Source organism: Terrapene carolina, unplaced genomic scaffold, assembly GCF_002925995.2.
Source record: "Terrapene carolina triunguis isolate 2854851 unplaced genomic scaffold, T_m_triunguis-2.0 Scaffold238, whole genome shotgun sequence".
NCBI lineage: Eukaryota > Metazoa > Chordata > Testudines > Emydidae > Terrapene > Terrapene triunguis.
The window spans coordinates 889145-902449 of record NW_020664589.1 but is presented as its reverse complement, the minus strand read 5'-3'; the positions used below and the strand labels follow the sequence as shown (position 1 = coordinate 902449).

Below are 13305 nucleotides of genomic sequence, written 5' to 3'. Positions count from 1 at the left end.
AGAAAGTTTGAATGGTCTGTATTTAGTAAGAAAATAAATATGATGTATTGTTAGCAATCAAGACCCACATGTGCACGATATACTAGAAAGAATTTCAAATTTCAGACTGCCCACCAGCTCCTGACCTCGGGAAAGGCTCTGGCTGAGATACAATGATGATTCTTATGGCAGACTAGCAAATATAGTGCAGTGTGTATATCCTAATGACCACTTAGGGACAGAGATTCTGGTCTCGGTTACATCAGTGTAACTTGAGTAACTGACTCTGGCCATTGGTCTCTCAGCACTAGTGCTGGATGAGTTCTGAAAAACAGGATTCACAAACACTTGTTCAAATAATTCTCATGAACGTGCATCTGCTTTCATTTTGCTTTCCAGGTCCATTCATGTGAGTGAATTTGGTTCACAAGAATGTTCATGGAAAGAGAAGCTGGGGAAACAGGCATATGCCTGAAAAATCAGGATGGGAGTGTTTAGGGGTCAACTGGAAAAAGCAGAGTTGCCAGTTTTGTTTGGAGGTTATTCCTGGAGGTTTCATCACCTGACAATTGGAGGCTCCCGAACAATCCTGGAGGGTTGGCAACCATACTGGAAAGCTATTTGTGGCTTGTGGAGTCATCCAGCCAGGAAGCAGAAATATCATGTGACTTAGGAAGCCAATCACAGATTGCATAGCAAATCACGACTAGTGATTTGCTATGCAAATCAAAGGCAAAGTACGACAAAGGCACAAAATGAGCTCAAACTAGCTAAGAGAATAAAGGGGAACAAGAAGACTTTTTATCAATACATTAGAAGCAAGAGGAAGACCAAAGACAGGGTAGGCCCACTGCTTAGTGAAGAGGGAGAAACAGTAACAGGAAACTTGGAAATGGCAGAGATGCTTAATGACTTCTTTGTTTCGGTCTTCACCGAGAAGTCTGAAGGAATGCCTATCCTAGTGAATGCTAATGGGAAGGGGGTAGGTTTAGCAGATAAAATAAAAAAAGAACAAGTTAAAAATCACTTAGAAAAGTTAGATGCCTGCAAGTCACCAGGGCCTGATGAAATGCATCCTAGAATACTCAAGGAGCTAATAGAGGAGGTATCTGAGCCTCTAGCTATTATCTTTGGAAAATCATGGGAGACGGGAGAGATTCCAGAAGACTGGAAAAGGGCAAATATAGTGCCCATCTATAAAAAGGGAAATAAAAACAACCCAGGAAACTACAGACCAGTTAGTTTAACTTCTGTGCCAGGGAAGATAATGGAGCAAGTAATTAAGGAAATCATCTGCAAACACTTGGAAGGTGGTAAGGTGATAGGGAACAGCCAGCATGGATTTGTAAAGAACAAATCATGTCAAACCAACCTGATAGCTTTCTTCGATAGGATAACGAGTCTTGTGGATAAGGGAGAAGCTGTGGATGTGGTATACCTAGACTTTAGTAAGGCATTTGATACGGTCTCGCATGATATTCTTATCGACAAACTAGGCAAATACAATTTAGATGGGGCTACTATAAGGTGGGTGCATAACTGGCTGGATAACCGTACTCAGAGAGTTGTTATTAATGGTTCCCAATCCTGCTGGAAAGGCATAACGAGTGGGGTTCCGCAGGGGTCTGTTTTGGGACCGGCTCTGTTCAATATCTTCATTAACGACTTAGATATTGGTATAGAAAGTACAATTATTAAGTTTGCGGATGATACCAAACTGGGAGGGATTGCAACTGCTTTGGAGGACAGGGTCATAATTCAAAATGATCTGGACAAATTGGAGAAATGGTCTGAGTTAAACAGGATGAAGTTTAACAAAGACAAATGCAAAGTGCTCCACTTAGGAAGAAAAAATCAGTTTCACACATACAGAATGGGAAGAGACTGTCTAGGAAGGAGTACGGCAGAAAGGGATCTAGGGGTTATAGTGGACCACAAGCTAAATATGAGTCAACAGTGTGATGCTGTTGCAAAAAAAGCAAACGTGATTCTGGGATGTATTAACAGGTGTGTTGTGAGCAAGACACGAGAAGTCATTCTTCCGCTCTACTCTGCTCTGGTTAGGCCTCAGCTGGAGTATTGTGTCCAGTTCTGGGCACCGCATTTCAAGAAAGATGTGGAGAAATTGGAAAGGGTCCAGAGAAGAGCAACAAGAATGATTAAAGGTCTTGAGAACATGACCTATGAAGCAAGGCTGAAAGAATTGGGTTTGTTTAGTTTGGAAAAGAGAAGACTGAGAGGGGACATGATAGCAGTTTTCAGGTATCTAAAAGGGTGTCATAAGGAGGAGGGAGAAAACTTGTTCACCTTAGCCTCTGAGGATAGAACAAGAAGCAATGGGCTTAAACTGCAGCAAGGGAGGTCTAGGTTGGACATTAGGAAAAAGTTCCTAACTGTCAGGGTGGTTAAACACTGGAATAAATTGCCTAGGGAGGTTGTGGAATCTCCATCTCTGGAGATATTTAAGAGTAGGTTAGATAAATGTCTATCAGGGATGGTCTAGACAGTATTTGGTCCTGCCATGCGGGCAGGGGACTGGACTCGATGACCTCTCGAGGTCCCTTCCAGTCCTAGAATCTATGAATCTATGAATCTATAAGAGCTGTGGGAAATGATCTGTGAGAAACTCACACTATTTGCCAGATCATTTGAAATATGGAAAAAAGTCACAAACGTCCAAGTTTGTTTTATGGAACTTTTGCAGAAAGATCAATGGGCAAAACTTACCGGATTGTCTGTGGTGATTAGTTTGGCCGGCACTGCTCAGTATTGAATGCAAAGGTTTGGCTGAACAGCCATCAGATGATAGAATAAGAATAGCTTTTAAAATCTGCTCCATAATAATACTGGACTGACTAGTGCGTGTTAGTGATGTCAAAGCCTGGGATGCCAATTCAGGAAACCACTGAAGCGCGTACTTAAGGTGCGGTCCTGAATGGGGATGCTTTCTGAACCGGGACCTGAATGAATTTAAACCCAACATCAGACACACATGCAAAGCGACTCAGAAAAGAAGACAGCTAGAGTGGCCAAAAGCAGAGGGTCACTGAAGTCAGTACTTAGAGAGCTCAGCTACTGAACAAAACATCCCTCAGCAGAGCCAAAGTTCAATAGCATCCTGTCTCCAACAGTCCACATCCCCTCAGGCACCCGTCAATGGCCTACCTCTTACCAGCTAGCAACGTATAATTATTTAAGTGGCAACCCTCAAGTAGTGCTGCATGGACAGCTAACTGAAGTTTTTCTGGTTTATAAACAGCCTCTGTGTCTATGGTTGTTGTAAACATTTCTTGCTGAGCCGATTGCTGGAGTACAGAGATGTAGCAATTTGCTACAATGCCCTGGGTCACATGGTAGAAGACTGTGACTCAAACACTCCTGCTGAGATACAAAGGGCAGTCTGAGTTCAGAGGGAGAGCTGAAGGGAGTAGAGTGGCTCCTACAGCAGACTGGAGATCAAGGAAAGGATTGGGAAGGGAGGGCTTGTTGTGCCAGCTAGGTGAAAGACCTGGCTGGGGATACCTGCTGTGTGGGCTACAGCAGAAGCTCTCTGTGGCCTTAGGAGGGGCTGGGGGCAGGAGGTGGTTTACCTGTTTCAACTGATGTTGATCTATATTTGTGTCTGAGCAATAAATGCTTTGCTGGGAAAAAGGGACTGAAAAACTGACGCTGGTGGGAGTGTCATTGGCTACATCTACATTTGGATATGTCTATGCCAGCTGGAAATCGCGCCCCCGGCTCCAAGTATAGTCGTAGCCATAGATGCACTGGCCAGTGAGTTGGCCCACTGGCTTGTAGGAGAGTAGGGAAACTGAGGCAGGGGCAAGGTCTAATGCTGGGTTTGGGGAGCCCTTATTACAGTGTTCTGAATGGTTGTGTGTGTGGTGGGGGGAAACATGACATCAAATTACTTCTTCAGAATGAACAGGGTAGCAGAAGCTCGCTTCAAAATTTCACTGAGTTTATCTTGTGTTGCCATTTTACACTTACTTTTACATAAATTTCATAACTGATCTGCAAAGACTCACTCTAATCCCACAGAAGCCTTATTGCCTAGTGTCTTTATCATGTGAGTGGAAAGCAAGTACTATAAAATTTTCCACCAGGTAACAATTGGCTTAAACCAAAACTCCACCAGAGTCTGGGGATTTTCATATCTGGAGCTACGCTTTTCAGCTCAGTCCTGTCTCTGTCACAATACCTTTGCTCTTCTATAGGATCTTGCCTTGGAAGAACCTCAAAGCACTTTGCAAATATGAGCGCAGTAAGCTTTGCAACATCTCAGCAAGCTGAGTAATATAACCCCCCCTTCACATCTGGGGGAATTGAGGGCCATAGCAAAGCAGCTTACCCAAGGTTACTCACTGATATTGTGGCCGACCTGTGAATAGAACCCAGATCTCGTTCTCTGTTTTAACCACAAGACTCCTTTGGAGGACTGTGAACTGGAATGTCCAATCCGGGCATCACTCAACTTTGGGGACGTTTGGGTCTGGATCCAAATTCGAACTTCTCAGATTGAGCCCATCTCCAGCAAAAATGGATGTACAGTGAACCGAGTGGTAAATGACATCCATGCCGAGCTTGTGCCCCTACGTTCATGGGTCTCCCAACGGCAAATGAAAATTCACTTGCTGTTTCAAACAGAACGGGGCGCATCACTCCCGTTTCTCTAACTAAGCAAGTGATTCTGTAATAATGTCAGGCATGGAGCAGCTGCAGAATCAGGGCCTTAAAACCTGAGCTGCAGCTCTCCCAGACCATCCCATCGTGTTGCCTAAGGTTGATGACTCTTTCCTGGCTCCCCCACTGATTTTAATTCTTATCCAATCTTATCCTGCAACCTTGGTAGTGCAAAATGCTATATTATTTCCTCATTGCCTCAGGCCGTTCTCCAGCAACTCTCCTCATGAACGTATGGCAACTGATGGAGAAAATGGAAGCGGATCATTGTGTGCTCATTTGCTACATTATGCCATTATAGATGCTGTGCAGAGGACAACACACGAGTAGTCCCACTGCAGTGTAAGGTATTGTGGAGGTGACCTCGTGAAGAACGCTGGAGGGCCTCCTCCAGTCCTTGGATTATGCTTTGTCTGTGCAAAGTGACCGTCCATTTTCCCCGTAAAAGAATTCTGTTTGCCTGAATTTCAAAGAGCCCCTCAGCATTTATTTTAATGGATCATTTCACTGGTAAATGTGTGCATTATAATCCCACAGCACATTGTGAGCAGTTCTTCTCTAATAAACAGTTGGCGATGAGCAAACAAAAATGACTTTCTCCTTTCCTAAATTCCAGATAGCTTGAGGGACATCTCCTCCATCGGGAACCGACAGATGTCTACATGTTCCTTTCTAGCGCACACCCCGTAAAGGAGGAAGCTTTACCTGGAACACAGTGAGGATGGCAGCAGGGAACGTATCGAAGTTTGTGGTCGGTGTTTCATCTTGGAAATTAAACCTAAGCAGGAAATAAAAATTAAAAATTAAAACAGTGCTGGAAAAAAAATATCTATGCTCTCATAATTCTCTATCGCCAGAGTCAGAAGACAACATTTGCTCCACATAGAGATAATCTGGTCAGTTTCAGGAAGGGATGCGGTATGTTAAGTAAGGCTGTGTCTACACTGCGCAGCTTACAGCCTCACAGCTATGCCGCTAAAGCCTCGCCACTGTCAGGACACAGTGTAGCTGCTCTTTGTCGGCGGGAGAGAGCTCTCCCGCCAACAAAATACAACCACCCCCAATGAGGGGCAGTAGCTTTGTCAGCGCTGTCCACACCGACGCTTTTCATCAGTAAAACTTTTGTCGGTCCGGGGTGTGTTTTTACCGCCGAAAGTGCAGTGCAGACATGACCCAAGAGAGGTGTGTTTAGCAGAACAGTTAAGAAAATGGCATTTTCGACTCAGGGGAAATTCAAACATTTTGAAATTAATTTCCATCCCTAAATGGGAATGGAAAAATCAAAACACTGAAAAATGTTGTGGAACAAAAGTTTTAAATCAGAAATATCCAACTGAAAATAAACTAAATGAAACTATGAATGGACATTTCAACATCAAATGTCATTTTGTTTAGATTATTTTTTTAAAGAACAAAACGACAAATTTATCTTTAAACGAAACAAATGCTCTTCGTTTCTTTCAAAATGTCAATTTGCAACAAAAATGCTTGTTTTGACATTTCACTTTGGAAAACTGAAATTATTCATAGAAACTGGCATTGTCCCATTAAAAAAAAAATCTCAGGTTTGATAAAACTATGTTCCAGTAGGAACATTTTCCACATGAAAGAATTTAAACCAGATTTGCACATCCTCTGAGCCATCCAGTCCCCGTCAGCCTTTTGCCTTCCTCGGGGACTGCTTTGATATGAGCAGCACACTACACTTACTGTCCTCCAAAGAGCTGCATTCCCAGCAGAGCAAACACCACAATGAAGAGGAAGAGCAGGAAGAGCAAACTGATGATGGATTTCATGGAGTTCAGCAAGGAGACCACCAGATTCCTTAGGGAGTTCCAGTATCTAGGTTGTAAATCAAAGCAACCAACCATTAGTGTCACGGGGCGAGGAGGGGCCACTTCCAGGAGAGATTAAAACGATCTAGCTCTTTAAAAGGGACCTGATGATGAGTGTTCTATGGGACACAGTCCAAGTTGAACAGTCTCCTTCAATTCATCTGGGCCAAACTCTCCACTGATGTAATGCCAGCAGAACAATGTGGCCCACCTGAGTCTATCAGATAGCAAAATAACACACAGAATCAGAGAAGTCAGAGATGGAAAGCACCTCCTGAGCAAATGCCTGCCTGCGGAGAATAGTCACCTACCATGAATTCTGCAGTGCTTTGTCCAATCTAACTTTAAATGTTCTAAACAATGCAGCATTCCTTAGCTCATCCTCTCTGCAGTATAGGTCTGTTCCCTACAGTATATAATCCCATGCATTTTCCTTTCCATTACTACACATACCAACTGTTGGGGATGCCAAGAATGAGGATTTACTGATAATGCCAAGGCCAGAATGAATTGGCGGGGACTGTGAACTAGTCATTTTGGTAAGACTGGAGCCAGGACTGAATGGTTCATTTCCATAGGAGCCTGATTCCCCCCACCATGTTGTTTGGGAAGTTATTTAAACATGAACTTTCAACTGTTTCATGCCTGATTTCCACAGACAGACCTTAAAAAAAAAAATCTCACATTCAGGCATTTAAATTGAAACAGACTTTTAGGCATAGAATGTGAGCACTTAAGGGGGATTTGGCCATCCTATTTAGCAGGCAGTCATGATTAAAAATTAACCTCACTGCATCAAACCCCTAAATTGTGCAAATTGTGGACAAGAACTCAAGGAAGGAGAGCATACCTCAGCTCATGACCTCCATACAGCAGGTTCCACCTGGCCAGGCACTGCTGTTCCATCTGCTGTTATCCCCACCAGGTCATCCTGGATTTATTCCATCCCTTGTCATTATGGGCACGTACATACACACACACACACACACAAGGGTGGAAGAGGCAGGCTAAATAAAGGAGGTCCTGAGAGGATGTATAGAAATGGCACTCTCTCTTTATTTTATTATCCTGCTGAGAACAAGCAGGGAACGTTTATATTAGGAAAACTAATGAATCAGAAAATGCAGATAGAGCTATTAAAGCTGAGGATCTCTTTAACAATCTCCCGTTAGACAGACAAGCCTGAGAAACAACAGGGTTAGAGCACACAATGGGAGATAGGGATTTAAACCTTTGGATATGCTGTTATCTAGGTTTACATTGTAAACCTACGGCTGTGGGACCTGTGCTTGTGGACATGGAGTTTCCAAGCCCATGCTTGAGCCTCCATATTGCATTGCAAACCCAGGTTTACCGTAGCTGTGCTAACATGTCCATACAGCACTATTCAGACCTTCTTATTCAGGTCTGTGGTTTGATTTGCGTCCACACTGCAAAATGGCAGGTCTTGGACCCCGAGGCTCAGTGGGACTCAGGCTCTGACCTAAGCAGGGTTCTAAAACCTGGGTGCTGAGTGCTTGCTGACCTGAGTCTGACTGATTTTAGACACAACAAATCCTGCACCTTGGCAGGGGGTTAGACTAGATAACCCTTGCGGCCCCTTTTAACCCTGTGGTTCTATGATTGGTGTGTGGACAGAAGAGGGGCTTGGCCTCAAACCTGAGTCAGAGCCCAGGCTTAATGTGCGGTGTAGACATTCCCTTCAAGTTTTTCTGATCACTTTGGGATAGCAAGCAGGAATTTTTCCAGCTCTTTCTCTCTCCTTTTTCTCCAGTTACTTCTATCACTTCCTCTCTCCAGACCAGGAAGCTACCACACAGAGCCTGGGTTCCTGATGGCAGTCCTGCTCCACAGTTTCCACCTGGGCTATGGGGGACAGGCCCTTAACCTGAAATCCTTACTGCAGAGCAGCTGTTGTAGGGTGTGGAAGAAGGGTGCCCGATGATTTGTCTGTTCCCCCCGCCACAACTCCATAAAACAGCTTACAGAGGAAGCAGGCTTTCATACAAGCTCCTAATTATTCTATTTCTACCCCACTCCTCCTTCACTTCTCTCTGTTCCACTTTTCCAGTTCTTTTCCTAGAACACCATGCCCTTCTCCACCATCTACCAGCAAGCAGAGCTGGGTGAATAACTGATTTTCTGGTGTGCTGCCTCTTCTGATTTTTTTTTTAATTGTTTCGGGCTGTCCCAAACCCAGAATTTTTCAAATCTTTCAGCAAATCAAAAAGTTAAAAAAAAAAAAGTTGTTTCAGGTTGACAAACATTTCGTTTAGATTTCAAACACTAACTTTAAAAAAAATTAATAAAATTGAAGGAAATTTCTCAAAAGCTATTTTGAATTCATAGATTCACAGAGCCTAAGGCCAGAAGGGACCATTGTGATCATCTAGTCTGACCTCCTGCATAATACAGGCTAGGGAACTTCCCCAAAATAATTCCTAGAGCAGATCTTTTAGAAAAACATCCAGTCCTGATTTAAAAATGGTCAGCGATGGAGAATCCACCATAACCCTTGGGAAATTGTTCCCATGCTTAATTACACTCACTGGTAAAAATTTACGCCTTATTTCAGTCTGAATTTATCTAGCTTCTACTTCCAGCCCTTGTATCGTGTTATAACTTTCTTTCCTAGATTTAAGATTAACAACTATATGGGCCTACGACAGGAGCGGGTGCATGAGGTTCTGTGGCCTGCAACGTGCAGGAGATCAGACTAGATCGGGGTTCTCAAATTGGGGGTTGGCACGCCTCAGGGGGTCGAGAGGTTATTACATGGGGGGTTGCGAGCTGTCAGCCTCCACCCCAAACCCTGCTTTGCCTCCAGCATTTATAAGGGTGTTAAATATATAAAAAGTATTTTTAATTTATATGGGGGGGTCGCACTCAGAGACTTGCTGTGTGAAAGGGGTCACCAGTACAAAAATTTGAGAACCACTGGACTAGATGATCATGATGGTCCCTTCTGGCCTTTAAATCTTTGAGTCTATTTGTTCCCCATGTAGGAATTTATAGACTAATCAAAATCACTCCTTAACCTTCTCTTTGTTAAGCTAAGTAGATTGAGCTCTTTGAGTCTATCAATGTAAGGCAGGTTTTCTAAACCTTTAATCATTCTCATGGCTCTTCTTTGAACCCCATCCAATTTATCAACATCCTTCTTGGACTATGGACACCAGAACTGGACATACTATTCCAGCAGCAGTCACACCAGTGCCAAACATAGAGCTAAAATAACCTCTCTACTCCTACTCGAGATTCCCCCATTAATGCCTTCCTGCCCAGCCCTTGAAATCCTGGCTGGGGTGGCTAGCCCCCGCCCCCCCCCCCGCTGTCCCCCATCCCCTGCAGCCTCAGCTCGCCGTGCCGCTAGCGCTCTGGGCGGCAGGGCTGCGAGCTCCTGCCAGGCAGCGCGGCAGTGTGGTTGGCTCCGGCCGGGCGGCGCGGCTTCCAGACATGCTGCTCTGAGCGTCACGGTAAGGAGGCGGGGGGGAGGGGGTTGGATAAGGAGCAGGGGTCCCGGGGGGCAGTCAGGGGACAGGGAGCACAGGGCGGTTGGATGGGGCGGAGGTTCTGGGGGGGTGGGCGGTCAGGGGACAGGAAGCAGAGGACGGTTGGATAGGCATGGGAATCCCGGGGTCCTGTCAGGGGATGAGGGTGTGGATAGGGGTCGAGCCAGTTGGGACAGGGAGCAGAGGGTGTTGGATAGGGGGTGAGGTCCCGGGGGGGACGGTTAGGGGCGGGGGATCCTGGGAGGGGCGATCAGGGGACAAGGAGCCGGGGGGTTGGATGGGTTGGGGGTTCTGAGGGGGGCAGTCAGGGGGCAGGAAGTGGGAGGGGGCGGATAGGGGGCGGGGGCCAGCCAGTTTGGGGAGGCACAGCCTTCCCTACCCAGCCCTCCATACAGTTTTGGAACCCTGATGTGGCCCTCAGGCCAAAAAGTTTGCCCACCCCTGGCTTAGACCCTAAAAAGAGGCTAAATTGCTCTGATGGAGAGACAGGGGTTTTCATGACCACAGTCCAGGACAGAAAGTTCTCCAAGGGAATTTTCCCTGCCTCATGCTGCTGCCTGCCTCAGGCTGGTATTTCTCAGTTAACATGACTGGGCAGCAAACACACAGGTCAGGTGGCTGGATTATCCAGAGTCGCTGGGCATACCCGGGTCATTTCAGCACCCATCTAGGACTGATGACAGGCCCCCGGGCTGTAACAAGGAGTTAAATTTCTACAGTTGCCAGTTCCCATTACATCTTGACAAGGAGGAAATTATGTTGAGCTATTTTCTCCTTGTCTTCCTCTCTCTGAATTTCTGTGCCTCTTGGGCTGCATTCCCACTCACGGTGGTGACGTGCCTAACCATCGTGTCGCTCTGCTTTTTACCATCTTCCCGGCTTGTGCTGACGGAAGAAAAAGCCTCCAAATCAAAAGGTGTAATACCCCCAATTATTCAGAGCAGGATGGTGTGCCCCTGCCTTCCGCTGAACAGATTAGAGGCAAAAATCCCAGGGCAGGATGCTTCAGGGAAAGACTGCAGTGAAAGCCAGGCAAAAAGGAAAGAATTAGCCCAGGGTGAGGCTGTAATGAGAACCAGACAGCAGCAATGTAGCATTTGGAGCTCTTGCTTTGCCAACTTTCTCAACTAGCTCATGGTCAGATGTGCGGTGCTGGTTTGATTGAGCACTTTTCTGCTTAGAACCTACAATTTTTCCAGCTCCCCACCCTTCCCAGAAAGTGGGTTTCCTCAGACACTTACCGGTGAAAGTTGGAGCCGCAGAACGATCAACACGTAAAAAGCCAGACAACTCTAAGGGTGGGTCTACACAGCAAAGAAAGGTGTGTTCCTAACTCGGGTTAGCTAACAGGTTAAAATAGCAGCAAAGAGATGGCAACTCAGTATGGCGTGTCATTCCATATTCTTTATGAAAATATGCCTATGATATGAATATGACATAACTGATATACTCTATGCAAGATGGCTCATGTGAGATATCATTGGAAAGGTGATGATTTACTGAATGCCATTATCCTATTTGTGTGTATGTATCATTTCTGTATCTATGTATCTGTATTTCAACTATGCTACTTTGGGTGACGCCCACTGCCAACACTTCAGGTACAACAATGGAAAAGCCAGACAGGGCGGATGGCCCATCAACAAGGACAATGGACTGTAAAAGAGCTTAGTCTTCCCGTGAACCTGTGGGTCAGCCTGTGAAGAATGACCACCAGGGCCACACAGGGTCAGGTGGTCTTGTCACCTGATGCTAAAACATTACCTGGGACTTCTTGTAACTTTCCACTGTAAGGGAACCGGGGTCAAACTAGGAAACAAAGGATTCCCGCCTTATGCAAATCCTATTTAAAGGTGGGGAGTGAGGCAATCCAGGTCGTGAGTTCTCCCCTGCTACCCCACCCAAGATGACTGCTGGAAACAACTATGGGTATGTCTACACTTGCAAAGTTTTTGCATTGTAAGTTTCATCGGTGATAGGGAACCGGTGAAAGAAAAGTGCTGGTTTGTGTACTCACTTAATTCCTCAGGCATCAGAGAGTGTTTACACTAGCAGCACTTCCATTGCCGATGAGAGCAGCGCTGTAGGGCAGCTATCCCACAGTGCAGCTCTCTGGATAGGTCTTGGGGGTGTGTGTGCGAAAGGCATTCTGGGTCTCTGCTCAGTGCCCCGTGCTGCACTGCTTCATGTCCCAGCAGCCCCATTACTTCCTTGTTTCTTTCGTGGCATTTTTTTTAAACCCCCTGCCACATCTACAAGCGAAGGGAAAGTGAGTTTCAAACTTCCCGGGGCTAACAGGGAAGGGGCGGACATCTGTTTACCTGGCGTCAGAGCAGCGGAGATGCTGGCCAGAGTGGTCACTTTTGGAGCTGTGGGATATCCTCCAGAGGCCAAAAGGTGTTTACACTGGTAGAACGTGTCTTCACTTTCACAACAGCGTGAAAAAAACAGCAGTAAGAGCTGTATGCCTCTCGTGAAGGTGGTTTTCTTTTTGCGGTGAAACTTCTGGGTTTCACTGCAAAAAGTCATTAACAAGTGTAGACGCTCCCATGGTTTTAGCATAAAAAAGGGGCATTTTGCGTTTTAAATGGCAAGTGTAGACATAGTCTAAGACTGAACAGGGGGAAAGAACTGGGCCCAGGCTGGAAGGACGTCTGGCCTGTGAAGAAGATTATTAGAACCACATTTAGGGTGAGAACTCACATGTAACCAGTTTCTTTAGTGTATTAAGCTTAGTTTGCGTGCTCTGTTTTATTTTCTTAGTCATCAGCCTTGTTCTGTCTGCTACCTCCTTAACTACTTAAAATACACCTGTTCTAGTTAATACATTTATTTCTGGGTTATAATGTAACCCAGTTTATGCAATTTCTAACTGGGGGCATAGAATTTCAAAATTTCTATGCACAGCCCTCTTCCACATTGAGGGAAGAGGCGAATTTCAGAATCTCTCTTTGGGGCTGCGCTCCAAGGGAGGTGGACATCCGAGTGCTGGAGCAAGTCCCTTAAGCTGAGTCTTCCCAGAGCTGATCTGCAGCTGGGTGTGGCCCTGCCTGTGTGTGCTGGAGGAGGTTTTAAGAGCCTGGCACGGCAAGACAGGGTAAAGGGGGCCCAGGCTGGCAGAACAGGTAAAGTCAGTGGAATTGCAGCACATCAGGTGACTTCCCAAGGGGTCAACCCATCACACTCAGCTTTTAACTTGGGTTAGCAGCTCGACTTCAACTCTGCAGGGATATGTCTACACTGTAGCCGGGAGGGAGCTTGGTCGGGTAGACAGACTTGTGGTAGAGAGGGGCTCA

General features: G+C 45.7%; 1 protein-coding gene across 1 annotated transcript in view; it reads right to left on the bottom strand.

Moving 5' to 3' along the window:
* The window catches only part of CACNA1B (calcium voltage-gated channel subunit alpha1 B), a 490111-nt gene that overhangs the window by 159431 nt on the left and 317375 nt on the right, over window positions 1-13305 (bottom strand). The window contains exons 15-16 of the mRNA XM_024206825.3: window positions 6373-6504; window positions 5368-5440 (exon numbers count right to left, since the gene is read on the bottom strand). Coding sequence (XP_024062593.2) covers window positions 5368-5440; window positions 6373-6504 — 205 coding nt within the window. The remainder of the gene's footprint in view (window positions 1-5367; window positions 5441-6372; window positions 6505-13305) is intronic.